The sequence below is a fragment of the Strigops habroptila genome, chromosome 7 (genome assembly GCF_004027225.2).
Source record: "Strigops habroptila isolate Jane chromosome 7, bStrHab1.2.pri, whole genome shotgun sequence".
NCBI classification, from domain to species: Eukaryota; Metazoa; Chordata; class Aves; order Psittaciformes; family Psittacidae; genus Strigops; species Strigops habroptila.
In genome coordinates, this window is record NC_044283.2 from 28,883,800 (window position 1) to 28,910,986 (window position 27,187).

Below are 27,187 nucleotides of genomic sequence, written 5' to 3' on the forward strand. Positions count from 1 at the left end.
AAAATAAAGGTAGACATAGCTACCCAAGAGCAGGGACAACATCTCAGGTATAAGAAGTGAGAGAGAAGAAACACAAGTGGGAAAAGATGAATAAAGCTTTAAGGGAAACTGCTACTCCCCAGGCAAAAGCCACAATACAGTTAGATCAACCATTCCTAAACAGAACATAATAAACTCCTTCAGAGGAGATTCAGTCTGTACAAGCAGCCTATTCCTCTGACCATTTCTCAAAAGGCACTAATTGCCAACTGCTAAAATCATTGAAGTTTCTTTACTACAGGTAGCCACAGAAATGTTCATAGACCCATACAATGATATAAATAATTAGATTCATTAAATGGCACTTGGACTAAGTAGCACTTGACAAACCTCCCTGTCAATAGAAAGGATATAAGAAAATACATGCAAGAAAAGCAAACAGATCTACTCATAGACCCCACCTCTAAATTTCCAGTCCCTTTTAATAAAGTGAAGTTTTAGCTATAAAGTTTTGTGACCCTTGCAATGCTACAGAACACTGATATAAAATGTGAATAGTACAATATCCATCATATAATATATATATTTATATTTTAATATATTACATTTATTTCTACATAAAGAGGCTATAAATACTGTATATGCCTTATATTCATGGTTCCCAGCATTTGACATTATAGTAAGTACAAACTGAAAAAAATAATTATAAAAATACAAAAAAGAACTCAGTAGAAATAGCTTTACATTTTAAAATCTTGTAGCCTGCATTATGTCTATCAACAGAGCTCTGGGACTACAAGAGCATGGGTAAGAAGTTGTCCAACAATTAGGCACAATCTCACCACTCAGGGGAGATCAGAGCTGCCATGAAACCAGTCACGGATTCCCAAGACTACAGAAACCGAGATCTCTGCTATCGCAAACAGACTTTGAGTTTGCAAAGTGAAAGAGTCAGACGTACATCTGAGGGAGGAAGGATGAGCTGAGAAGGTAGGGTGCCTTTAAGCTGCTCCATGAGGACCACCAGGGCTCCCTGTGATCCAAAGGTAGATTACATTGACTTTTCTACCTGTTGTAGAGGCTGCCCTGCTGGTGATTCAGAGAGGGGGTATTTTCTGCAGCCTTTTCAGGCTAGCTCAGAAGCAGGCAGGCGTGTGGCATGGGTTAAGGGTGCTGGGGACAACGTGGGCCAGAGCCATCCCCAGAGGTGAGGCATGGACCCAGCACCCCTCACTCATCACTTGGCTCGGTGCTCTGCCTTTTCCCTACTAACCAACCTCACTGCACAAGTCTTACAAGCAAATACAGCTCATGCGGTCTGGTACAGCAACTTTTTTCCTCTGCCAAGGACAGAGACCATTGCCCCCACCTATATTTAGCCCAGTCTATGTTTAGACTCAGGCCATCAGCGACTGCCAGAGCCTTGAGCTGGAGGTTCCTTTTTTTGTTTGTGGAGGTACAAGCAAGGGATAACTCTGAGAAACAAGAAGCCAGTGCCGTGCTGTTTCCTTCCTGGAGTCCAGCCACAAGGGGAGAAACAACAACAAAAAAAAAGAGCAGGGCTGTGCCATTATTTCGTACAACTAGAAACAGTTAAGCTGAACGCCACGTCACCAGGGTCCCTAAGGCCACCACACTGCCTCTGCCATTGGGCCAGCACAGCCCGCACATTGCAGTCAGGGCTTTGTACCCTCAGCCACAAGCATCTCTTGAGGAAAGCGCCCTGCAGCCCGGCACGGCGCAGTTTTGCTGCCAGATGCTTCTGCATCCTCTTCAGGAAAAATAAATGTCTTTTCTTAGTCTCATGGATGCCGTCTTTCTGTACATCAAACCTGAATACCACCAAGCCCAGGCAAGGAAGGCACGTTGTGGGTGGACCCGGAGCTTCGCCCTAGAGTGGCGGGGTGGCGAGTGGCGCAGTGCCATCATAGGCGAGACCATGCGCACGGCAGAGCTGGGGAGAAGGCTCCTGGGCACACAAGAGTTCAGTCTCCTCACTGGAGTAAACGGTGGTGTCCATGTCGTCCGAGTGATACCCCGACTGGTACCCGCTCGTCTGGTTGGAGGCTTCAGACATGACAGACTCGTTACTCTTGCTGGGCACCAGCGTGCTGCAAAAAACAAGCACAAACAGGACTGAGAGAGCTGTGGAGACTGTCTTCTGGAGGGCACTTAGCAAAGCTGGCTTCAAGCCTTTTTAAACATGCATTTGATTATAAGAAGAGACCTTTTTATATGCCATAACTTCACTAACACATGAAAAAGATATTTAATTTTATGACATTACAAGGAGTCAGATTGTGAACACAGATGAAATGGGCAGAAAACTTTGAGAAGCTTCACACATTTCATTGCAACTGCAGTATACTTTTGTTTGCACTGAAGTTGTCCTGGAAAAAATAGTTCCTGAGAAGCTCTCAGAGAGCATACGTGAGGTTTGAGCTCCATGAATGCTATTGTGCTTCCTGTGAACTGCACAATGAAACCCCTGAACAATGCTCTGAAAATACACCCAGGTACATCCTGAAAACTCAAGAGTGAGCTTTAGAAAAAAAGAAAGAAAAAGAAAAGAAAAAGAGCTCTTTGTCACTGCAGACAAGCCCACAAAAATATGCTCAATTGTATGCAACAGCTCAGTTCCTTTGACTGGTGGTTGATGCTTCTGCAGCTGACAAATACAAGTCCCTTCTGCGGTGCTAGCCATTATTTCCAACGGCTGCATTACCTTTCCTCTCCTGGTGCCAAATGCAGGGACACAGTGCACAATTTGCCTCTGTGTTTTTAAAAATACAGTAAGACAATATATTGTCTTCTAAAAATTTTACAAACCAAACAGTCTTCTGACATACTGCAAGCAAAAGGTCATATTCAAATCTATATGCAGCCTGCGCCTTACCTAAAGGGTATTTTCACTTGTTTATCACTCTCTTCCAAAGTCTTCAGCTCCTCAGATGCGAGAACCATCCCACTATCTGTCTGGTTTTCCTGCAAAGATGTTAGAAATGCATTAAATGCAAAGGGATAAAAAAATTAAAATAAAATAAAATAAAATAAAATAAAATAAAATACAAAAATACAGAAGACATACAAATCACAAACTCACCTCCTGAACAACTTTTACAGTGGTTACCAATGGGACATCTTCAAATGTTTTCACACTCACAGGGCGGCTTTTTCTTTTGCTACCTTGTCGGTACTGACTGAAAAGAAAATAAAACAAAAAATGTTTTTTGTCCACTATCCACAACTTGGCTGCAAACAGCACAATGATATCAGAATCCTTTTATCTCTCTACAGAGAAGTTAATCCTTTTGTCAAAACATATTATGCAAACCTCAAAATATCCATTTATTGAGAAGGACAAACAGGCTCAAAAGTGGCATGTTTCTGACCTTCTGCTCCCGACAATCTTGATCTCTGAGCAAATTCTAAGAAATGGCTTTGAGAAAACAGCTCCTTTGCTCAGTTACACTGGAGGGCTTCACTTCCTGCAAGCTCCACTTAGAAGTATAATAAACAGAGGAGCCTGGAGCTCAGACATGTGTCTCTTCCTTTGGACTGCACTTCTGAGACCCCTGGCTGGATCCAGGACAACAACAGCAGACTCAGCAGACTGCTGCCCCTAAACCATGGGGATCAGGACAGGGAGTGCTACGTGTCTCTTGAAGGCTCTTCTCCAAAAGGAGCCCTCTGGTCAGGATGACATCCATAAAAAATATTGGACAAAAAAATCCCCATTACTTTCATGGAGGTACTAATACAGCAAACAAAACAGCTACCCTCAGCTTTCTGTCTAAACAGATATGGAGTAAAATGGATACTGTCCCAGTTAAACAGGATGAATTTATGTTCCTAACAGCTAATGAAGAAAAAGCCAGGGATATAGAAAAGAAACCTGCATCCACCTGAAGCACAGAGCCGGAGGCAATTAAGAGTATCACTGATCCCATTTCCCAGCTTTGAGTCTAGCTATGCTGAGTCCTGCCTGCCTCCAACAAACACATATTTAAGCTGGTGGGAATTTTGCAAGTTTCCTTTGCAGCCTGCCCAGGTGCTCAGTCACATTTCAGAATGTTTTTTAAATATTAAACCCAAGTATGTGCTGCAAATAAAATTTGTCCTATTGCTCGGACACAGAATAATTAATTAGGATCCTCTTTCAAGCAACTCTTCATATACTGGAAACTGTTAATATGTTCCCTCTCCACTTTCTCTTCCTAGACTTAATAAAACCAGTTCTTTCAAGATCTCTATACTGATCATGTCTTCTGCTCCTGTTACTCTGCAATGGTATCTAATAGACTTCTAACCCAATCCTGACAGGACCGTAAAGATCTAATGGATAATCTAGTCCACTTACCCTCCTGGACAACCTGACCTTGAATGATGATACGTTCATTCACAACTTGCCTTCTTAGTCTGAAAGCTCCATGTGTGTGCTTGCATTTAATTGTCCACACAGGCACAGAACTGCATGGCCAGAACTAGAGTTACCAGGGTGAGGACTGGAAACTCCAGCCTCTTATCTGAATGACCTCCCAGGTATGGAAGTCCTGCATCTTTCTGCTCAGCCCAGACAAGAGCCAGCCTTCATGGACCACAAGATCCTCCTGGTTAAGCCAAGCTACTGTGCAAACAGGATGAGAAATAGTGCGCAGGCAGAGAGAGGCCACACATGGAGTCTGACTCCTGCCCAGTGGCAGTGAGGGCTCAGCTGACATACTGACACGTTTGTATTTTGTAATAGACTGCCCCATTAAAAAAGGGCCAAAAATCCCCAAGAGAAAATAAAAATCCATCTTCCTTGCTATTACAAAGCCAATTATTCTCCCTAAAAATGAATTGTAGATTGGTTTAACTTGATTGGTTCTTGATGAATCCATGGTGGCCATTTTTAGTTACTTAATTTTCTTGTAGGCATTTACCATTACTTATCTGATCGTTTGGTCTGGCATCATCCTAGAATTCAAGTTAACCTGATTTAAGGTTACTCCTTTTCTGTTCTTTCTAAAATCACTTTACACTTCCTTAAATCTTCTTTACCTCACCTGACTATTCTTAATGACAATCTTGCAAGGTTCAGAAATTGCGTATCTATTTCCTAAGTCAAATACGGCAGATGTTAGGATGTCCTGCTGATTTTAATTTACCTCAGCAATCTAAATATTCTTTAATATTCTCTGTGTTTTCCCTGTGCTTGCTTTTCTTCCTCCTGCTTTGGTTTAGAGATTGTATTTATCAGCCTTTCCTCATAGTTAGTACTTTTGTGAAGACTGAAAAAGATGTTACTGAATAGATCAATCTTTTCCACTAAATGTATAGCAAGATCCATGCCAACAAAATTGTTTTCAGCTACAGAAAGAATAAAGCCCCTAAGCATGTCTTAAGCTCTCCACTTTGCCTCTCCCAGAATGATTTCCACAAGTGCTTTCACAACCCTGTTGCACTGGAAGACAAGAGAAAGGGTTTCAAAGTGTCTTTAAAAGGTTGACAGAGAGATTTTACTTCTGTTCATAACAGAAAGTGGGGACCAGGAAAAACCATATAGGAAGTATTAGAAGCATAAAAATATGTGTGACATTTTCAGTGTTAAATCATGCTTTTTTGTCTTTTAAATATTTATTTTGGACTGCCCCACTACTAAAACATTGAGAGTTGAGAGTTCAGCTCTAGGACCCCAAGTTCAACTGAAGTTTGAAATGTCTACCTAGTCTTTCCCAGGACAACATAAAAAAGTCAACCTGTGGTACACAAAATCATCGGGAACTTTCTTTGTCTTTGGTAGATAAAAGACAAACCGTGAGGGAGAGGGTTCCACTTTGTGGAAACCATGTGAAACCTGCCAACAGAGTCCATCTCTGCCCTTATAGTTGGATCCATCTCCTTCTATCATCCTCCTACTCCTGAGATTGCAGCAAGCAACCCAGGGCTTCCAGCATCCAAGTGGCTGAATTTGATCTTAGGCAGCACTGGATGAGAAAACACTTTTCTCCCTTACATGCTATGCCTGAGGTCCTCACAAGGTCCAGCATAAGCCCTGCTTAAGTACTTTAGTACAAACTCCTTACTGGGAAAGTCACCTCTGCCATGATACCAAACAGCATCTACCACTGTTGCTTCATCATGGATGCCCCAACAGCCCACCAGAAGCAAGCAGTGGACAAAAAGCAGCGACAACTATTTAGGTTGCATTCCCCTTGGCCGTCAATTTATGACATATTTACTAGCATTTCACTTTAGGGGGGAAAATGCCAGAGAGATCATTAATGATAAATCTATTACCATTAATATTTCAGGGAGCTGCAATACAAGAGTGCGAACACAATTGCATTGGATCAGTAAAACTTTTTATTCATTCTGATTCTTAAAAACTAAGTAAGTACCCTTGTGATTTACTTTTCTTTTTTTAAATGAGAATACCAAATCTTGAAAGGGTAGTAAAAAAAAAAAAAAAAGATCATTGGTATCTGGGGAGGTAAGAAACTAGTTTTTGCCTACAAAAACTCTACAGATTCTTTCTTATCCCTGTGGAGGAGGTTAAATATGGACCAAGCAGCTGAAGTCTCTTCCTTTCATTTTCCCTGCCCCCAGCATGAACAAAACCTGCCCAGAGGCCCCAGTAGGATGTCCACCATATAAAATACCTAATTCCTGCTGTGTTGTCATAATGGAATTTAGGATCACAGACTTCCTCTTCCTCCCTACAGGAAGCAGGTGAAGTGGGGAGAGAGAGACCCGAATCCTCTTCCATATTCAGCGATACTGACAAAGGAAGGACAACGTAGTCTTTACCATCCTGTAGAATGCAGTGAAAAAATACAAAACTTAATTTGGACACAGAGATACACAGACATAAACAGTTACATACATGTACATGGAGAATGCATCAGTCCAACAGTACTACCTTCGTTGTTTTATTAAACTATGAACATTATAGCACATTTGCAGGAGCAGCTACATCAAAAGAAGGAAACTTAATAAGAACCACTGCCAAGTAGTTTTAGACTAAAAATTGATATTTTATATGACATACTGTAACAAAGAATAAACTGAACTTTTTCATTGATGTCTTTGAAATAAAAATATAGGTTTGAGGAATGCTTGAATCTCAATGACACAAGGAATATGAACCTGAGGAAAAAGATTACCTTAAAATGAATTAGGCTACAGAAATTTCTAGTATTAACCAGAAAGACTAAATTAAATATAAGAAGTAAATTAAAAAAAAATTAGAAGGAGATACCAAAAGAGGAAATTTTCTATCAATACTTTGACATCTATCTTGATGTGAATAACAAGGATACTACTTTTTAAAATTTCTTCCACTTGTTTACATTTTTGCTCTAAAATAATAAAGAGAAAAAATGGATTATGTATCCTTCAATACTGCATACCTATTTATAGTCCCATAAGAAATCCTTTAGTAGATCTTCTAATCTAATTTTCTCTAATTCTTTTTACATCTATCTCTTTTGGATTACAATATGACACATGCATAATTAGCTATTAGTTATCGGACAGTAAATGATGTTTACTTTGTAAACATGTCTTTTATAGTCACAGTACACAATAGTTTATGACAAGAAGGTCTAAATCATTAGCAATCCAACTATATTAGGTTATGGCAAATAACATAAAGTATGTTTTGAACATATAAGGAAACACTTTTTTCCTGTGAGGGTGACTGGGCACTGGCAGAGGTTGCCCAGGGAGGTTGTGGAATTTCCATACTTAGGGATATTCAAAAGCCAATCTGGACATGGTCCCGGGCAAATGGCTATCGGTGGTCCTGCTTGAGCAGTGGGGTTGGACCAGAAGACCTCCAGAGGCCCCTTCCAACCTCAGCCAGCCTGTGATGCTCTGGTACATATGATACAAGCTGCACTTTAGAAAAGTGAAGAAACACTCCCCTTTCTGAGTTTTGGTATGCACAGACACAACAGTTTGGAAGGGCAGGTAATTCCCATCATTACTAATAGGTCAGAAAGGTAGAACTTGTCTGATAGGAGAGCATATGGCCAAACTCAGCCTCCCCCATCCAGTGTGCTCACATATGTTGCCCTGGCCTTGTCCACTTCTATAGTACATTAAGAGGTAGCCACAAGATGAGGAACGTGGGAGGGAGGCCCATATAGCTCACCTGGACACAGGGGGCTCCCTTACCATAATGCCTGCACACAGGACAAGTCTTAATACACTTATCTGCATGGAGCTGCTGACAGGCAGCAAAACATCTGCATCCCCATTTTCCAGAAGAGTCATTAAAAGTGTTGCAGCCCACATCCTCACATATGCTAAGATACCCGTCTTTGGCACAGTAACATCAATAGGACCTACCTGACGAAATGCCTCTATAGCATGCAGAGAAATCAGCAGCAGAGTGGGGAATTGAGCCCATGATGCCACTGCTGTAGTTATTTAGCTGCCTGGTTGGGGAACAACTCCCCAGCATACCTCCAGCTCCCAGGCAGACAGCTAAGTGACCACAGCGGTGGTGTCATGGAAGCCCTTGCTGGCAGGGCAATGTGGCTTTTGGTTACCACAAAAGGCCTCTGCAACCTTTCCCCTCCCATGCCAGTCAGTAACTGAAGTGGTGGAAGAAGCCCAGGCTCCCCCATGACCCCAGTGGACAGCACCTGACTAGGGGATTTTGTGGTGGCTGTCAGGAGGGGTTCAACTGGTGGTTTTAGCAACCAGAGAATACATTTCATGTACCTGACGGACATTGGCTTGCAGCAAATTCCCCAGGTGCTCCACCAGCTCTGAAAAAGTTGGTCTCTGCTTAGGATCGCCGTGCCAGCAATCCAGCATTGTTTGGTACCTAGAAGAACAAAGCCCATCGAAATATCAGCATAAAGAAAACAGCACCTACTGCTTGCTCCACCACCTGCTATCATTGCGGAGCTGGAAAAACAGTTGCTCACATTTCGGGTGTTGTATAGTCTGGTGCTCTCATTCTTGTTCCTTCTCTCAGTCTTCTGCAAAATTCCTCATCAATTTTCACTCCTGGGTATGGCGATGCACCTAAAATGAGAGCAAGGGTAATTTTAGTGCATTAGACTCTTAAATTCTGGGATGGATTTTCAAACAGATAATTCACTATGGCCTGAGTTAGTAAGGTAATCCAGTATATTTGGATGTGCAAACAATATAGACTTATGATTGGGTAAATGAAGCACATCATCATCTACGGAAATTGTATGAAGAAGCATTTCAAGTCCATGTTCCTACATTTGCATTTTGAAGGAAATCTGAGTATTTTATTTTGATGGAGAAAATAAACAGGAAATTTTCAAGAAGTTAAAAAAAAAAAATGCCTAAGAGGATCCAAGAACACTTTGACTGTTTTCTGTTTTGACTGTTTGACTCTGTTGTTTAAAATTTAAGATGGCTCAGTAAAATTGAAGTGACTTACCCAATGAAAATATTTCCCATAGCAGAACTCCGAAAGACCATACATCACTTTGAATGGTATATACTCTATCAAAAATGGTTTCTGGTGCCATCCATTTTAGGGGTAGTCTGGCCTGAAAGCATTTGCATAAACAAAAAGGCATCACAGTTTAGCAAAACACTGAGTTTCCACAAACCTATTTAAGGGGCGATGGGGGAAGGAGTCCTGATTTGATATTAATTCGCTCTCAAGCAGAGAATCTGAAACTTACATCTCCTTTCCTGACGTAATCTGGGTCTTTGTAGATGTCTCGAGCCAAGCCAAAATCACAGATTTTGACCACGTTATTGTCTGACAAGAGGATATTACGAGCAGCCAGGTCCCTGTGGATGCACTGCAAAGAGAAGTAAACAACTTCGTATGCCGCCTGTTGTCACAGCGCTGTCCACAGGGCTGATCTCTTTCACATATGTGCTCTCCTACCCTCAAGGGCCAGATAATTCTTAAAACCTTTTAAGAAAAAGAAACCTCGGCATCAACAGTTACTGATTTTAAGTGGTTTTTTGATGGTCACAACTGATTTGTCTCAGGGATACTTGTGTTCCCAAGTCCGAACATACATCTGTTTATCCACTATGCAGAGAGGGCCTTTGAAGTTAGCTAATTAATTATCCTAAGAAGCTGACATGAAACAGATTCAGATCTGATTATCTTTAGATTTACTTAGGTTCACTCAAATCTGTGTGCTCTATGCTCTCTCTCTGAAAAACATACCACGCTAAAACACCTATTCGATTCCAACACAAACTAATCGACCACAGAGAGAAAAGTCCATGTCTTTAAGTACGCAGAACAACAGTTTAGCCAACAATCCAAAGACTTCAAAACTGAAGCCTCAATAGCTGGAATTAGAAAAGCCAGGCTCTGCAAGTGGCTGCAGATTTGCTTCTAGTATAGACTAGAACTGGAGATCATCTGAAGACGTATTTTTACATATACACGCCAACCAGAATGTATGAAATGTAGACAAATGCATGTTTTTAGAAAAGACTTTCAAGTCTGGTTTTGGACGCCTAGCCTGCACTCTAGAGCAGTGCTATATTCCCTGCTTCTGTTCCCTTTTCCCATTTCTAAGCCCTTTTTGTGTCTATACAACTGCAGACAATTCTTTGCTCTTGCTGGAATTTACATCCTTTGAAACAAATGAAAATGTAGGTGAGGTGCTACCAACTGCCAGTGTGTCTTTGGCAAGAGACTCTCCAACGAGTCATCCATGAAGTTTCATAGGTGAGCACCGTCCCTCTTCACACTGCCTTTCCAATCTGGCTGCACAATTTACAGGCAACATCCTCAAAGAAAACTGTTTTACTCCTGTTTAGCTCTGGTTACCAGAGATTTGTCCCTAATTCTTTTAATTGTCCTCGCAAGTCAGCTCCCTTCCTCCCACTACTTAATCATTCTTCTATGAATCAGTGACCCATAAACCTTGCACAGATCACTAACATTTGTGTCAATAAATGCATGGGCTGTTTCACTCTGTAGTATTAATGATTTGGGTATGCCTTAAGGCAAAAAGAGAATGCTGCGGATGACTGCTAGTCCAAAGATGAACATGCTGTTTCCTTCTATAGACCTACAGCACTATTTCCTACAGTCAAATAAATAACATGCCACTCTTCCTGAGAAGTTCCTTACTTTGCGTGAAGCCAAGAACTCCATTCCTCTTGCCACCTGGAAGCTATAACAGATGAGGTCTTCCATGGTCAAAGGGTTCTTGCAAAGGTCTTCAGGACCAGCTGCAAAGAATCAGACGACAGTCAAACATGCCCTTTGTCACTGATTTCACCCATAACTGCTTCTTAGGTAAAAGTCCATCTTAACCTTATGCCACATTGAAAAGGAAGGGCAAACAGAGTCCTTTTTTTGGCTACATAATTATCACTACAACCCATTTTACACCAAACTAGTCCTGTGTAAAATAAACTTTGAAATGATGGGTTACACCCTAGGCCTCCTTGCTTATTTCCATAGTTCCCACCAGTGGGAAGATTTGCAAAACAATCCCAAAAGAAAAACAACCAAAAGTCAGCTCACAAGTTCCTAGGACAAGAAAGGCTTGCTGTGGCTTCAGCAGATGAATTTGGAAACCCATGAGAGGGAGGCCTCACCTAGTCTTTAGAGGGGAAGAATATGCCATGGGGAGAAAGACTTGAATTTGGCAAAAACCCCTGCTAATTTAAGGTAGAAGAAGCCTAATCTCATCCTCTAGTGACCTGGAGAAATAACATATTCAAGTATCCAACAAAGATACCTAGGCATTTAGTTCCTGCTGAAAAAAAACAACTCAATGACTTTGCTCAGCTCTTGATTTTAAGAAGAAATCTTCCAAGACCTACAACACTGATGGCTAAGCCCCTCATCTCAAGGCCCTCATCTCTTTAGGTCTACACACTTCTCACAACATTTCAGCTCAGAGGGTCTGTTTTTACACCAGAGAGGTCCAAAACAGTGCAGAAATGCATAAAGTACATGCCTGACATTACCTATAAGGATCACATTGAAACCACAAGATCGTCCTCCCTGTTAACATACTGATGTTTTTCTTTGCATTAAATGTTTTTTAGTAGCAGCTGAGGTACAGGCAGCTGAGCTATGGCTTCCCTCCTGATCAGTCAGATCCTACCACTTGCTGAAATCAGCGGTCTCTAAAATATATTGGCCGCACTGAGCACTTTGTGCTTTTTCTGCCAAGGGAGAACATGGCAAATGCATCAATGAAACTGCTGCAGAGGGTATGTATAACCAGGGGAGGCTTTGAATGAGCGGTAATTCAGGTTTCCTGTTCCTGACAGACCGCCTGTGCAGAGGGAAGGCAAATCAGCCTCTCTGCTAATAAGCAACAAAGCAGATGGCATTTCATGATATTTAACTTCTGGGTAAACACTGAGGAAATTCAGTTCGCATCCTGGCGCATCCGCTCTACACTGCCCTTGGAGTCTGTGCCCTGCAATTTTCCCTGAAGACACTGGATCAGACAGACCTCCAGAAGGCAGTGCACTAAAAAAATGTACCTTTTAAAGACAGGACAGTACCTGGGATTATGCTCAGGGGTTTGGGATGCTGAGCTAGATAATCCATAACTCAGGAACTTCGGTCATCCAGGAAATACCATGCACACAGCTTTAAGGAAGCTTTGAAAATCACACAGTCCCCAATGTTCCTCATCAGCCCCCAGTAAAGACACCTGTTCCAACACAAGGAGAAGACATATCCTACCATCCTCCTCTTCCACGTCGCTCAGGGACCGCTCCTCCACAAAGCCAGAGCTTGCTGAGCTCTGGCTGCTCGTGATGCTGTCCAGCCGTCGCTTCAGGTCTGCAGAGAGGTCACCAACATAGTTCTCCTTCCCCTGCCGGAACCTGGTGCTTTTGTTCTAGAAGTGTGAAGGGAGGGTGGGAGAAATCAGAAGCAGGAAGCATGCCACAAGTTTTCTGGGGAGAGGCAGTGATGCTCCCCATAGTCTGTGCCACTGGCACCACTGAAGGCAGGAAAGGCAGCCCAGCGCTGGCATGATTGGCCACACTGCTCCAAGCCAGCTCTGCTCCCACAGTCTCCCAGCTGCTTCCCAGCAACATCTCCACATGCTTGTGGGGTACCTCAGCCCCCTGGTGCCCACCACTTGTGAAGCACACATGGATGATGCTCTCTCACACACTCGAGCCTCTCTGTACTGATATGGCTTTACCTCCCACTGCTGCAAAGGCCCTTCTGCTAAACCTCTACATTGGCCAAAACCCTAGCAGCCCTAAAACTCCAATTTCCTTCTTCCCCTAAGACACCGAATGCCTTTAGGGAGGAAGCCAGCTCCAGAGCTTTCCTCAACCACATTTCCATTTTCTCCTGATTCGGTTTGGTGACCTTTCTCCCCTGGCAGGGCTGTTTTTCCCCATTGCCAATTCCCATCCCCACTACTCGTGTAAGCAAGGGTCAGCACCCTCGTGAAACCTTGACTCTTCCTTCAAGGCCTCTCAGATATTTGTTTATCCTTTATACCTCACAAGAAGATGCAGCAAGTTGCCTTTGCCAACACAAAATAGTAAATGATGACTCCAAAGATCAAGAAAAATAACCCCCTGGAGAACCAACAAGCAGTTTGAAGAAGCTCTGACCTAGGCACGGCAGCTGCAGGAAGACTCAGGTCTACCAGAGTGGCACAACAGCCCAGGGGCCTCCCTCTCGGCTGTGGGTGAAAAAGGGGTCCCAAGCTTGATGCTCAGTGCTGGGTACATGCAGCTATTCTCTTCGTCCAGCAATCCAACCCTTGGAGGGGATGGATCGTCCCAACCCTTCTCCAGAAGCCAGACCGTCTCTCAGAGGCATCCAGAAATTAGCTTGAATATGCCAGCCTCCATCCTCCTGCTCCTTTCAAATCGGGATGAAAAGGGGGGGTGCTGTGACGGAGCTCCCCTTTGCTAAGGACTTGGGAGGTGAAAAGCTAGGCCTAAACTCATGAGATATGTCAATTATACAAATGATTAACAGCAAAAGATATAGCCTAGTTCGGCAATGAGCCAAGGGGATAGTGGAAAGGATAATCATGTGACAGAAGATACCTATGGATATCTGATGGATATACACACTAAGCAGGTGTGCAGTTATTTAAGGTGGTCCAGAGCTTAACTAAGAAAGGAAAAAATTCAGGCTGATAATCAGAAAAAACTTCCTGACAGATATGGCCGAGCGTAGAACAATCTGCCAAGGGAAATAGTGGAAGCCCAGTTCCTTTGCATTTTAAGCTAACAATAACAAAATAGCTACATTGCAGGGGCCAGGGGAAAGACTAGATGACCTCTGATGTCTTTGCCATCTCTCATTCCCATGGGAAGTACTAGATATTCAGTGTCCCCAAGGATTGCCACTTCAGTCTGCGCTAGGAACAGAAACATTGTGTGTGGAAAAAAAACACCAAAACAAACACTACAATGTAATGTCAAGTAACCTTGACTTTGTCCCTTACCTTGTATGGGACAAATTCGCTCCTCTTGCTCCGTAGGTAGGCTGACAGATTTCCAAACTTGCAATATTCCACAATGACCATGAGTGGGCCTGTACAACACAGAAAGCAATTCCTTAGAAAGACTATTTATATCCCACCTTATCTCACAGCTAATTTGTGGCTAGAAATACACCCATTTCAAAAACATTCTACTATCCAGAGGTTTTTAAAAATAATAGTAATAAAAATATCTAATCAAAACAGGGAAATGATTCCTTTTCTGCTATATGAGGAAGGAAGGAAGAACATATGCTTTTGAAAAATCACAGGCCTAATTTCATATGTGAAAATGTATAGTGGTGTGCTTACACTTAAAATGCCAATATCTGCCTATGCTAATTGACATTGTAAGGATGTGACATAAATATCTGAATGAACTTCAGTGCAATTAACCACTCCTTTGCAATAAAGTTACACACATGATTATCCATGCATTTTTGTTCAGGCAGTTGAAGTCCTAAAAATTTAAAACAGGAATCCTGGTTTCAGACACTGATGCCTTAACATACAGTGCAAATGTGGTATTTCATGCTCAAATTGCTTCATACATATGCATATGCTAAAAGGATAAATTTCCATTCTAGGCTCCAGATACTGGCCATCTCTATTTCGTTATGGAATGAACAAGGAAAGAAATATTTATGGATTATGTTTCCCTCAACTACTGCACTTCTGTCATGGAATTTACAAATTAAATTCTGATCCCACAGCAAGCCAACACTTCGGCTTCTCTGAAAAAATATTACTGAGTTACTTTACACTGAATTTATTCCAAATTAGCGTGCAGTGCTGGACCTGTTACACAAAACATCTGTCCCCAATTATAAAGTAGGTATAAAGGTTCATCCACCCAGAGCTGGACTTCAAATGGCAACCTCCCTTCCTACACACGCACACAGGCACCCACATCCCATCCAAAGCCAGGGAGGGAAGTCACAACTTGCAGTTGCACTGTAGCCAGTAACAAGAATAAGACCAACTTGTTAAATCTGGTGCTGGACTCAGACCCAAAGTCTGTTACACATGGGGTGTCCACTATGAAAGCGGATCTGAGATACAGAAAAGCAAAGTGATAGAACAACTAAGAGACGGAGCTGGATGTAGAACTCAGGGCTTTTGAGCCCTTATCCACCTCTGAACCTGCTCACTCTTATCAGAATACTTTTTTTTAAAAAAGAAGACTATTTCTTCCAACCTTAATTTTGAAACTCAATTTTCTATGCAGCAGAAAGAGGGCTTTCACTAGCACCTTCCCACCCACTGAGAAGTTACTCACCTCCTGGCTTTGTACAGGCCCCAAGTAAATTGACAACATTGAGATGATGGCCGATATGAATGAGGATCTTCAGCTCTGACATAAGTGCTCTGTGCTCACTATGGGTTGCACCTTCTGAAGAGGTAAAACAACAAAGATCAGGAGCATCAAAGGCAGAAAAGTTTTCCCCTCCTCTGCATTCTCTCCTGCTATTTTTCCAGCTCATCTAGTGAGAAGTCTTGTTGGTTGGTAGCTTGGGTCAGCTATGCTGCAGGACACTGGTGAAAGCTGGGCACATGCATGACGGGGTTGGTTTTGTTCTGCTTTTAAACATTTTGCAGTACTTCAGAATAGGGGTGCAAACAATCCAGATTTGCAAATATCTTTTTACCTACAGACCTTTTGAGCAGTTTGTACTCTGCCATTTGACCCTTCCAACCAAGAAGAATTAGAAACATTGTCCCAAAGCCATTGCTGGGATCCAGTGGGTCCAGGGACTGGGGGATATATGGCCAGGGCCAAACATGCCTGACCCTGCAAGCCTCACCAAAAGCCTGGAAATGTGGCTGGTGTCCTCACAGAGATAGAAGGGGAAGAGGAAAGAGCTGAAGCAGTGGGGAGGAAGGGGCAGAGGAGGCAGCTCTCTGCAGGCTATCTGAGCCCTGGGAAGCTGGAGGGACAGGGCTTTCATGCACACTCATTCCATTGCAACAACTCTGCAATAGATATTGCCTGCACTTGTGAATGTTCACACTGCACTGTCAGAAATCCGTGGCTTTCCCACTCTTCCTTCGGTACAGCACAGGGTGGGATACAGCCCCTGAATGCTAGCAGCCCCTTTTCGCTGTCCCAGCTACATCCTCTTCAGGAACAGTATGTCTTGGAACCGCAGCTTACAACTTTTTTGTGGTAAATGCAAAGCACTATAACATGATTTAAAGTGAGGAGAAAGCTGTTCAAAATTACAACTCATTTTGGAGGATGCCTAAGCCATTGTCTGAGACTTGCAGAAAGCTCCCTACCAGGCTGCATGAGGCAAAAATGGACATGTGGAAACTGTCAAGTTCATATTCTGAACCTGACTAGATACGTAAAGCAAAAGTGAAGAAACCACAGTTGATCCAGTTATCGATGAGAGAAAGGCATGATTTTTCCCTAATCATTGCTTCATGACACCAACTGTTAAGCTAAACTTGTGTACACCTTTGGTACAAATATTTTGATTTTTTTTTCTTTCTACTGGTTGTAGTATTATAGTTGTATTTATCCCTATATTGTGTATTCAAGGTGAAGTTTTAGTCATCATTTTTACCTTTAAGCATTTTGACTGCCACTGTTTTGCAGGTAGCAGTTTTGTCGATCCCAAATGCGTCTGCTTCTATGACCTGGCCAAAAGCTCCACGCCCAAGAGGTTTACCTTGAAGTGAGAAGATGAACATACTCCAGTTTATTTCCCTGGCACAGTGGGCAAAAGATGCAGAATAAACAGCGACTCGAAACTGAGTTTATGTATCAGAAATTAACAGAGTGCTGGTAATAAGGAGAGGATTCATTATATCCTACAGGGCCACAGAGCCCATGCAGGAGTCCTGCATCAGGGCAGCCCCACAGCAAGCCAGGGCCAGAAGCAGCCCCCAGCACAAAGCTGGCTGCAGCATCACCAAATGGCTCATGCATGAAGACACACCTAGCTTTAGCCGGTCTCTGGGAAACTCCCACTTGCTGGCATCATACGGGAGCCGTTCGCAGTGCTCATCTATAGGGACCTCATCAGGATCCATGATGATTGACAAGTAGCCAGTCTTCATGTCCCCTCCGTTGGCCTGGAAAATGGTATTTGTTGCAGTTGCACAGATTTTTTGCTGGTGACGTGCAGGCAAAGTGCCATTTTCTCACTTTGTGGTGTTTCATTACTTCCCAGAAATGCCAAGCTACCATTTCACCCATTTCACCATGTCATCACCAGTGTGATCATCGTTAATTTCTTGCACTTCTTTCTTTTTTTTTTTTAATAAACAAAACCAGCTGAAACATTTTTTCTCTTGTGAGGGCCTGCTCAATTAAAAACAAATTTCTGTGCCCCAGGTTCCAGGAAAGAATGTTACAGCATGGAGAGAAAAAATGTGTCTGTTGATTCAAGAACAATGGAAAGAAGCAACACAAAAGAACCCAAGTCAGCTCTCATTTGTCATGCAAGGCCAGTGCTGATAGGACAGTACAAGAATTTTTTCATTACCCGCTTAACGGTCCGGAGGATGATTACAAGAAGCAACCAGAAGAACATGGCAATCACTGCAGTGCCAACGAGGATAATGAGCTCCAGATTTGTTTTCTCTTCAGCGCCTGGGAAGAAATAAATGAATAGCTGAGTGATAGTTTGAAGCATATTTGTTTTGTTCATTCATTAAAGTAGAGAATGGAGGTCCTTGTTCTGAAGGTTCATTTTAAAAGTGCAACATGGAGCAAGGAAATGAAAGCAAAACAAAACAAAAAGCTTGGGGTTTTATTTTGGGATATTACACTTTGTTTCACGTTATTTTACGCAGCACCCAATTTTTTAGCATCAGCTTTGTTCCAAGGACTATATCTGGACCTTTGGCAAATATAAAAAAGTAGTATCTCACATTTTAAAAAGAAATAATTGTTCTAGAATACTTAAAATGGACGATTCTTTCTCCAAAACCCAACAAAACCCATCGTATAATAAATAAAGTGCTGTGAGGATGACCCAAAGAACAATCTCTTTCTTGTCTCTTTACATGCTTCAACTGGGGCATGAAAAAAACACAGTTCTACAAGAACTGTGAAATATGAAAATAAAGTCTTATTTACAACATCCCTTTTCCAGTAAAATAGTCTCCAGCAGATAACACTCAAACATCTATTAATGTAGAAGCAGCTCTCTTCAGCTTCTGTTCACCACATCATGCTCTTGTATTTCATCCTTTGCATCATGCAGATTTTCCTACACAGTAGCACACTTCATTGCATGACCCCAATGAGCTGCACTATAAATTTCTTGGAGTGAAACAGTATGTCCTACACAGATTTCCAACTTTTACAAACATGCCCCAGCCGTGTTTACCACATCAGCTGAAATCTGCATTGATGTCAGCTGCAAATAATTTCCACCCCATGTAAACATATTGCCCAACATCTTAATATCCAAATAGGACCTATAAGAATAACAGGATACTGCTTTAATTACCTTAACGGAACAGATAGGACAACCACCCTGACTTATAAGACAGACGTTTGTGTAGGATTCAGTGACTAGATTTTGCTAATGTACTAACATCAAGGGCAAGGAGCTTTTAGTTCAAGGCTTCTCATTGCAACTCGTGATGGAAAAAGTCCCTCATGGTTCCAGCTACTCAGATTGCAGGCTAACCTCTTGTTAGGATTTATTGTTTATCATTATGAATTGCATTTCAGTGTACCACAATAGAACTGGAACAAGTGAGAGGTGGGACTCACAAATGCTACTTTCAGAGCTTGGCAGACTAAGGCTGGAGTCCCCTAACCCAAAACCGCTACCTATTGCTATTACTAAAATGGGATGGCAATCATAACAGACAGCACAAAGTCTTCACTCTGTTTTTCTTAGATGATGTGACAGCAATGACACAGTTTAAAAAGCTACAACTGTTACAACACGCATGATGACAATGATGTTACCAAGACAATAGAGATGCCCCAGGATAACGATGCCCCAGGATATCTTCAGGTTTAGGTAGGCTGTATAGGTTTGCATGTAATATAGACTGGCAGAGTTTTCTTTGAAACCACAAGTAAGATAGATTTAGTTTTCCTTGAAAAGCACTAAACAACATTGTGGAGATGAAAGCGCCGGTCTCAACAGCTGGGATTATGATGGCTACGAGGGCACTCAATTTGAGCTTAACAGGAATGGTGAGGACTTTTCGCAAATCTCATGGTATATTTATGATCTCCAATCAGGATAGCCAGCAGATTTTCCTTTTAGTAATTATAAAGATCTCATGCACAATCTAACACTAACCTTCCACTGAAAAAAAAGCCACTGCTTTTCTGCATCCAAGGACATTACAGGCAAGGCAGGTGTACAGCCCCCCATCTTCTTTCCTCACTCGACGTATGGTTAGTGTTTTGTTTCCATCTTTCAAAACAATACCTGGAAAAAAAAAATGATTCTCAGTTCTGCTATTTTTATGCCACTTTGTGTTAAAAATTAAACTTTTTATGGTGAAAATCAGCAGTGAGTCCCATGAAAGAAAGCCCTTCAGTGATAGAAAACTCATAGAAAAGGAGCAACCCTCACCTGAATCTTCAACAAGGGTTTCGTTATTTTTAAACCACATGATGTTTGGAGGAGGAATGCCATTCGCTGTGCATGACACTTCTATGGTTTCACCTATGTTTGTTGTTTGATTTTCCAGATTTCCTATGAGTGTGGGTGCCATGGGCTCTGTTGGTTTGAAAATACAGCAAAATTACAAGAACATTGTCAAAGAACAATTACATTACAGAAAACATCAATTTTTTTAAATAATAGCACTTGATGGCCAATAACAAATCCTTTTATAACACCAACAGGCACAGCATTCATGTTAAGATCATAGCCAAACTTCCACATGACATAATTATAATAGCCAAGAAAATTTTAATAGTACTGATGCAACCTGCTTTAGATGGTTTAATGTGTGACTGGCAAAGCTGTCGAGAGAAGATGGAATAGGTGAGAAACTGCTTCCCCCACATTTCTCTTTCCAGGGTCATTATGAGAAGTCTGATACTGCTGGTCCGTCAAACATCCACTCAGGACAGCCCATGAACACGCACAGGTATTTTCCTGAATGTGCCTACTCAGCCTAGACATCCAAGTCCCAAAACAAAGTCATCACTATTTGTGGGCAATTGCTTGCATTGCTTGCATCTGAATACCAGCATCACTTCATGACAGTTTAAATTACAGACATCTTCAGACAATTACTTCAAACTGAAGTCAATGACACAGAGCAGTAGCATTAATGCTATGAATACACACATGCATATACAGCTAGAGGGAAAAATGTGTTTTGAAAACTAAAACTGAGAAGTTACTGAGTTAAACATGTGCCTTTACTTGTGCAAAAGCCAAACGCATCCCTTTGCACAGCACAGTGGCCCGGTCAGTGTTTCCTCACTGATACTAACGAAACAGTAAGACCTGCTGCCCAGACAACCCCCAGACCTGTGTGTAACAACAAATGGTCTGAATATATTTAATAAACTCAGTGCACCACTAACCCAACACATGCAAGGCCTGGAGGTACCAAAACCTGACACTGCTGCAGTTATTTTTATGTACAACTACCCATTTTGGTTCACAGTAAGAGATCTGTACCTTGAACAGTGAGGTGCTTCACCAGGCAGTGCTGTGTTTTAGCCTTTTTGTCCTGAGCAATGCAAACATAGTCCCCTCCATCCTGGAGGGAGATGTTACGGAGGATGAGCTCTAAGGTGACATTTTCACCATTGGTATTTGAAACTGTAGCATTCAGCTTCTGGAGAGCATTGAGGTTCTTGCAGACGGGCATGGGCAGCCCTCCAAAGGGAGTCTGCGAAGCATGAGCAGTGAGTTTGTACCACGACAGCTTCTCAAAGGTGAATTTGTCTGCCGTGCATTGCAAGGACATATTATCTTTCTCTGTGAGTTGATACCGAGGCTGGAGATTAATTTCAAGACCCCCTGCAAGTTAAAAAAAATAAAATAAATTCCTATTAGGTTGCACATTTTGTGGTCAACATTAACTTGAAAAGCCCATTTTACAAACACAGCTTTATCCTCATCTTATCCAATTGTAGATAAGGAAACAAAACACTGAAAATCAATCAATCAATCATCTAAAGAGTACAACCTCAAAAAAAGGAAAAGGAAGGCCTGTGTAATGAATACAGTTCCTCTCTGTGTAGAAATTTACAGCAACCTAAGATGATTCTTAGCATTACTTATAGGTAATTTTTAGATTTGGATTAAAATAATATTTCAGCATATGAATATGGAGACTGATTTTTCAGAAGACATAAGCTCTTTGCCACTGGTTTTGAAAATGTCAGTCTTAGCTTTTACAGTACATCTTTACTCTTTTTGTGACACATAATTTCTCTGTAGCTTTTTTAGGTGACTGCAAAAGTAGTCACTCTCAGGACAACAGTGCCCATTTTGCATTATTTTCATGGGACCACCACTCCATAGATAGCCAGCAGGACTAATAACTTGGCTGAAGTTAGGTGGTGACTTTAAAGGATGTCTTAGGAAACCTTTGGTAAACCTAAATCCTAAACTATTAAAGGATTTCATAACAGACAGGTATCAGACAATGGCACTGAAGAATCTATCATTAGCAAAGTAGACAAAATAACAATAATTTAACATGGCTGTCCTCAACAGAGTATACTTACTGGTCACATGAAAGGAGATAACTCTCTCACTTGACCCAGCTCTGTTTGTAGCCATACATCTATACAAAGCAGATACATTTGCTGCTTGAATCACAAGGGTGCTCACAGTCTGCAAAAGAACAATCAAGCAATTTCATACCATGTCAGTCTCAAAGTATGTACTTGATCCTGACCACCCCAACAGCTCAGTAAAGCGCTCTGCAGATATTTGCACAGCCAAAAATCCCTCCAAAGCATGAACCCATGGCACGGTGGAGCACGGTCCCCTCCTGATGTTTACATATTGTCCTTAAGCGTGTAACAGTTGGGCAAAAGAAAACAACAAAAAGCAGCCTTCCGGAAGGCAAACTTTGTTTTATGTGTTAATAAATGCTGCACCCTCAACTTTTTCTGCTCTTAAGACTCTCCAGCTTCTCCCCATTACAGTTAAATAGGAAGTTTAACTCACATAACTTCAGACTGCTAAAAGGTAAGCACTGAAATCTAAGTAGGTTATGTTCCTCAAAGGAGATTCACTTTGAGTCAGTGTCTAACGGACTCGAAAGTGTGTATCTCTGTCCATTTGCTCTAGCAGAAGTTTGCACAACTAGCTAAGAGCAGATCCCTAAGTTTAACAATAGGTGAAAGGAGTCTTATTTTTAGTGATATATTTCCAGATATGCGGACTGCTTAACAGGGCCAATCATCCCCAGCCAACAGAAAAGAAAATCTACTCACCTTTGTTTTCCCGGCAATAGTAACGACTCGGTGCTTAATTTCAATCTGATTCCCACCCTTTCTCTCTGAGATCACTTTCCATTTCCTGCATGCATACGGATTGGCTCCTGAGCGAACTTTCCTGAAATAATAAGTAGAGATATATGAATTAGATGAGTATTCACCCTTTAAGAGAGTTGTTTTGTGTTCTCTTTTTAATGTGCAAATATTTATCTATAAATCAGATGCATCACCAGCCACAGCCTGTATCTGGGAGGGAATTCTAGAAACATTTCTATTAAATTGCACCATATAACCTTCTGAGACCTTTGTGCTCTGTAAAATAAGGAACCCCCAAACCTAAAGGTGAATTTCCTAATTAATCTGCCTTTGTCAGCTCAATCAGGATGCTTGGAGGAAAGCAGCTATTCTGGGAACAAACCTCCACTCATAAATGGATGATTCAAGTTAATTTAGTTCAAAGGAAGACAGAGAGACATAGAAATCACTGAACTCCCTACAAGAATTTCTTGAGGACAGTAGCCATTGTGTAAGAAGCAACTAGGCACCAAAGGAAGAAACTAGTGGAAATCACTTTAAAAACAACAACAGGAAAGAAGAATGCTTTTTGTTGGTTGCTTTTTTTTTTTTTTTTCCCAAAGGAAATCTGGGCTTATGGCAGGCCCAGATAAGGGAAGCTGCGTGAATCTCAGTCAGGCACTCTCTCTATCATTCCCCAACATCAACCAGTGCACTTCCTCTGAGATACACTTTCACACAGATAAAGACCACGGTCACACTCAGCACTTAAGCGTAAAAAAAAGCCACCACAAGGAACTGTAATAAGCATAAACAGTAAATTTCCTCTGTTTGGGATGGAGTTTTGGGCCTGCAGCCCACAGGGAGATCTGAGGGGAGGGCATGCAGATAGCTGCAGTTGAAACCCCAGGCAAGCCCTTCAAGAAAGCATGACAGTGCTGCCAGTTCCTCACTGCGGGTGGCCCTTGCCTCTGCCAACAACAATGACTTTGGCAGAGCCTTCCTGCAATGATCAGCCTATTGAGTATAACAATCTTTTCTTCATTGGCCATTGGGTCTACATTTAGTAACGAGCCTGGACAAGGGATGCACCCAAACACCCCAACCCAAGCCAAACATCCCACCAGAGCTATGTAAGCTGCAGAAGATGGCAAGGACTTGGCACTCACTGAGGGCTGAAAGTGCACTCCTCCTCCAGCTGCCAGTGCCAGAGGATGGTGGCAGGCGGCGGGACAGCGTAGACAGTGCAGGTGAGCGCCTGTGTTGAGCCGTACTTGTAGGAGTCAACGGGGGCCAGCAGCGCGTTCTCACCAATCTGGGGGGGGACTGGAGGAGAGAGCAGCAGGTTACACCTCCCCAGCAGCACCACAAGCACGTTAGACCCACAGCAGCTAATTTATACCCTGTCTCATGCCCGAGTGCAACACAGAGCATCTCTAACAATATGTGGGGAAGAGGTGAACCTGCCCAGCACCATGAGGATCAGGATCTCAAGACACAATGCTTAGGATAGCCTATAATATCTCCCTTCATTACCCCCTGGTTTAAAATGCAGCCCTCGGACTCCCACCATCCATTAAAGGCATATTATTCCCATTGCATGTAGCCTCACTGCCCTTTCCAAGACCTGCTGTCTTCAAAGCATAGGGACTAGGTTGTTTCATGAGGAGCAAAGAGGAGGAGGAAGAGGAGAAAGAGGAGCAGCAGTGCTGCACAGGGCAGAAGAGGAGGGACAGGCTGCGTGAGGCAGGAAGGATGGGTGAGATGGGACAAGACCAGGATGGAGCGGGGTGGGGAGGACTCCGGCAGCATAGTGAGCAAGGAGGGCAGGAAAAGAGCAGGATGCAGAGGCAAAGAAATAATATACAGAAAAAAAACCAACCCACACACAAAGTATCATCACAACACCACCAACAGGAGCCTGCAGCTTCTCAATCAGCACATCCTGGAGCCAGGAGAGACGGACCATCTCTGCCCTCCCAAGGCTGAGGTTCAAGTGCTATTCTCCCAGCCAACCCCCCCATTTAAACCTTCACAGCAGTGGGATTAATTTAATCCTAAGAATGGTAATACACCACAACCACATGTGAAAGAAGGTACTCCTGTGATACACCACTTACCATTCACAAGCAGAGTAAACGTATGTCTCTTCTGCAACTTGTTAGCAGGGTTTGTAAGGACAACAGTGTAATTCCCAGCATCCTTTTCAGTTGCTTCGGTGATCACTAAAGTGTAGCCAAGTTTAACTGTATGATTTGCATTGATGGCTTTTCCATTTTTATACCTGAAGGAAAAATAGAGTGCTTTAAGTAGTTCAGAGATCTACCTTGACTAAGAATAGCTCAGTTTTTCTAACATGTTATGTTGCCATTCTTACCATTTTGCCTCTGGTGGAGGATATCCTTTAAACTTCACGGGAATTTTGACTGTATCACCTAGCCTTGTCTCAACCACATTCTCCATTCTCTCCAGATGAACAAAAGGACTTTCTGTAAAAAAGAATGAACTAAATGGCCTTTCCATGTGGACAAAAGTGTAAGTGCTCTCCATTTGCGTTATCGCTTAGCAACAAATGGCAAATAGGGGCCAATGACAGGATGCCACTGGTGAAGCACAGCTGGCTCCGAACTGGGCTCTGGAGAGATGGACCCACCATGAAAACCCAGTCCTTTCCCTTGCACAGAGGAACAGACCAGTTCCCCCACTGAGGAGCTCTGGAAAGCAGAAACAAGACTCAGCTCTCAGGACAGTGTGCCAACTGTCAGACCTAGCGTCAGACCCATACATACATGTGTATACATAGATACCGATGTATATATAATGTGATACTTTTACAAGATTTCACTCAGTTAGATACATTCAGCCTCTTCTTGAGTATGTATCTGAACCATTGCAGTCACAGAATACATTGAAATTATTTACACTACTTGTTATAAATTATAAACTTGCATTCAGACTAACACAGTGATTAGGCTTCTGACTAAGATTTAGAATAGTATGGACTTAATATCTGGTACCCTCACTACAGCACATGATCTTGTTTTGGATCCTGAAGAGAAATACTAAGAAGCCAGGAGAAAACTGATTCTATCTTGAATCACTGTGCCACGTAATAAGTTTGAATGTTAAAAAACCAGTCTCCTTCAAAGTATAAGCCCCTTTGTCTGACTCAGTGATTAAAAATGGGCCATTCTCATGCTGGCAATTTTTTTCTAGAAGTAACCCAGTGGAGCCGCTGGGGCTGTGGCCAAGAAGGGCTTGAGAAAAGGCTATAGGATGTAGCCTCACACTTCTGTATGCACTTAGCCAAAGTTGTTTCCTTTTCATCACTTCCATGCAACCAAAACTCCACTTGATTCATCTATTCATAGGGTAAAAGCTGAAAGTTTTAGTTTCCTAGTTTCATTGATGTTGACCCAGGCTCTTTACCTGCAGAACCACCAGAGTCTAGCCTAAGTTCACCTGGAGTGAGAACAGGCAATGCTTCTACAAAGCTGTTTACACAAATTCAATTTTACAAGACCTCAAGGAGATCAACACAGAAGAGAAGCAGAGGCTTACCTCAGTTTACTTTACTGCCCATTTTCCTATGGGATTCTACAGCTTTCAGTAACATAAAGCATCCTTTAAAACCTTATCATTAGCTAAGCATGTGGTGTATATATATATTTATATATATAGGTATAATGCTATAGTAGGTGCAAGAGAAATACTGTAGCTGCAGCTTGATTCATTTCTGTTATTTGATTCATCACCAAGGCACCTTCTGCATCTCAGTAATGAATCCCAAATTTGAAGCAGCCAACAAAACTGAAGCAGAAGATGTCATACCATGGATAATGAAGTAACTGCTGTTTTTCATGTTCATACGACCGCTGGATGCTGCACAAGTATATCGACCTTTGTCACTTAAGGACACACTGTCGATGGTAAGAGTGCTCACAAACTTCTTTACTTCTCCTGCAGTGGTTTTTAAATCCCTTATGGTGGCGTGGTTTTCCTGTAACAGATAACAGACACAGGTGTTTGGGAGTTTTATTGTTATTCCTCCTGTCACCGTTTGCACACCTGTATATGCTAGTCATTTCTTTGTGTATTCTCATCTGCTTTGCCAATATTATAAAGAGGGGAGTGACATTGTACATAAATCATTTATTTCACTGTGATGTTGGCACTTTTAATGTATTACAGATTTACCTTGATGGAAGGGTAGTCCCATTTAAAATCAATTCCTACATTCAGCTCCGTCCTTACGGTGCAATTGAGAACCAGTTTTTCCCCCACTGCCAGCTCTACTTGGGAGTGCGGGTTCATTGTCAGGTCATAAATTCGGTATCCTAGAGGA

The 27,187-nt window shown here is 42.2% G+C and overlaps 1 protein-coding gene across 2 annotated transcripts in view; it reads right to left on the reverse strand.

The window, feature by feature from the left end:
- Positions 1-1,528: 1,528 nt before the first annotated feature.
- The window catches only part of KDR (kinase insert domain receptor), a 75,684-nt gene continuing 50,025 nt past the window's right edge, over positions 1,529-27,187 (reverse strand). For both annotated transcript variants that reach the window (XM_030493099.1, XM_030493098.1), the window contains 25 exons: positions 27,040-27,179; positions 26,674-26,842; positions 25,220-25,331; positions 24,963-25,126; positions 24,012-24,168; positions 22,825-22,945; positions 22,108-22,216; positions 21,050-21,394; positions 19,985-20,131; positions 19,706-19,837; positions 17,921-18,027; positions 17,372-17,507; positions 16,997-17,101; positions 15,706-15,819; positions 14,391-14,479; positions 12,650-12,806; positions 11,069-11,169; positions 9,645-9,767; positions 9,395-9,506; positions 8,904-9,003; positions 8,695-8,800; positions 6,624-6,775; positions 3,083-3,179; positions 2,876-2,964; positions 1,529-2,090 (listed from right to left, as the gene is read on the reverse strand). In XM_030493099.1, the coding sequence (XP_030348959.1) occupies positions 1,871-2,090; positions 2,876-2,964; positions 3,083-3,179; positions 6,624-6,775; positions 8,695-8,800; positions 8,904-9,003; positions 9,395-9,506; positions 9,645-9,767; positions 11,069-11,169; positions 12,650-12,806; positions 14,391-14,479; positions 15,706-15,819; positions 16,997-17,101; positions 17,372-17,507; positions 17,921-18,027; positions 19,706-19,837; positions 19,985-20,131; positions 21,050-21,394; positions 22,108-22,216; positions 22,825-22,945; positions 24,012-24,168; positions 24,963-25,126; positions 25,220-25,331; positions 26,674-26,842; positions 27,040-27,179 (3,404 nt within the window). In that variant the 3' untranslated portion in view covers positions 1,529-1,870. The remainder of the gene's footprint in view (positions 2,091-2,875; positions 2,965-3,082; positions 3,180-6,623; positions 6,776-8,694; positions 8,801-8,903; positions 9,004-9,394; positions 9,507-9,644; positions 9,768-11,068; positions 11,170-12,649; positions 12,807-14,390; positions 14,480-15,705; positions 15,820-16,996; positions 17,102-17,371; positions 17,508-17,920; positions 18,028-19,705; positions 19,838-19,984; positions 20,132-21,049; positions 21,395-22,107; positions 22,217-22,824; positions 22,946-24,011; positions 24,169-24,962; positions 25,127-25,219; positions 25,332-26,673; positions 26,843-27,039; positions 27,180-27,187) is intronic.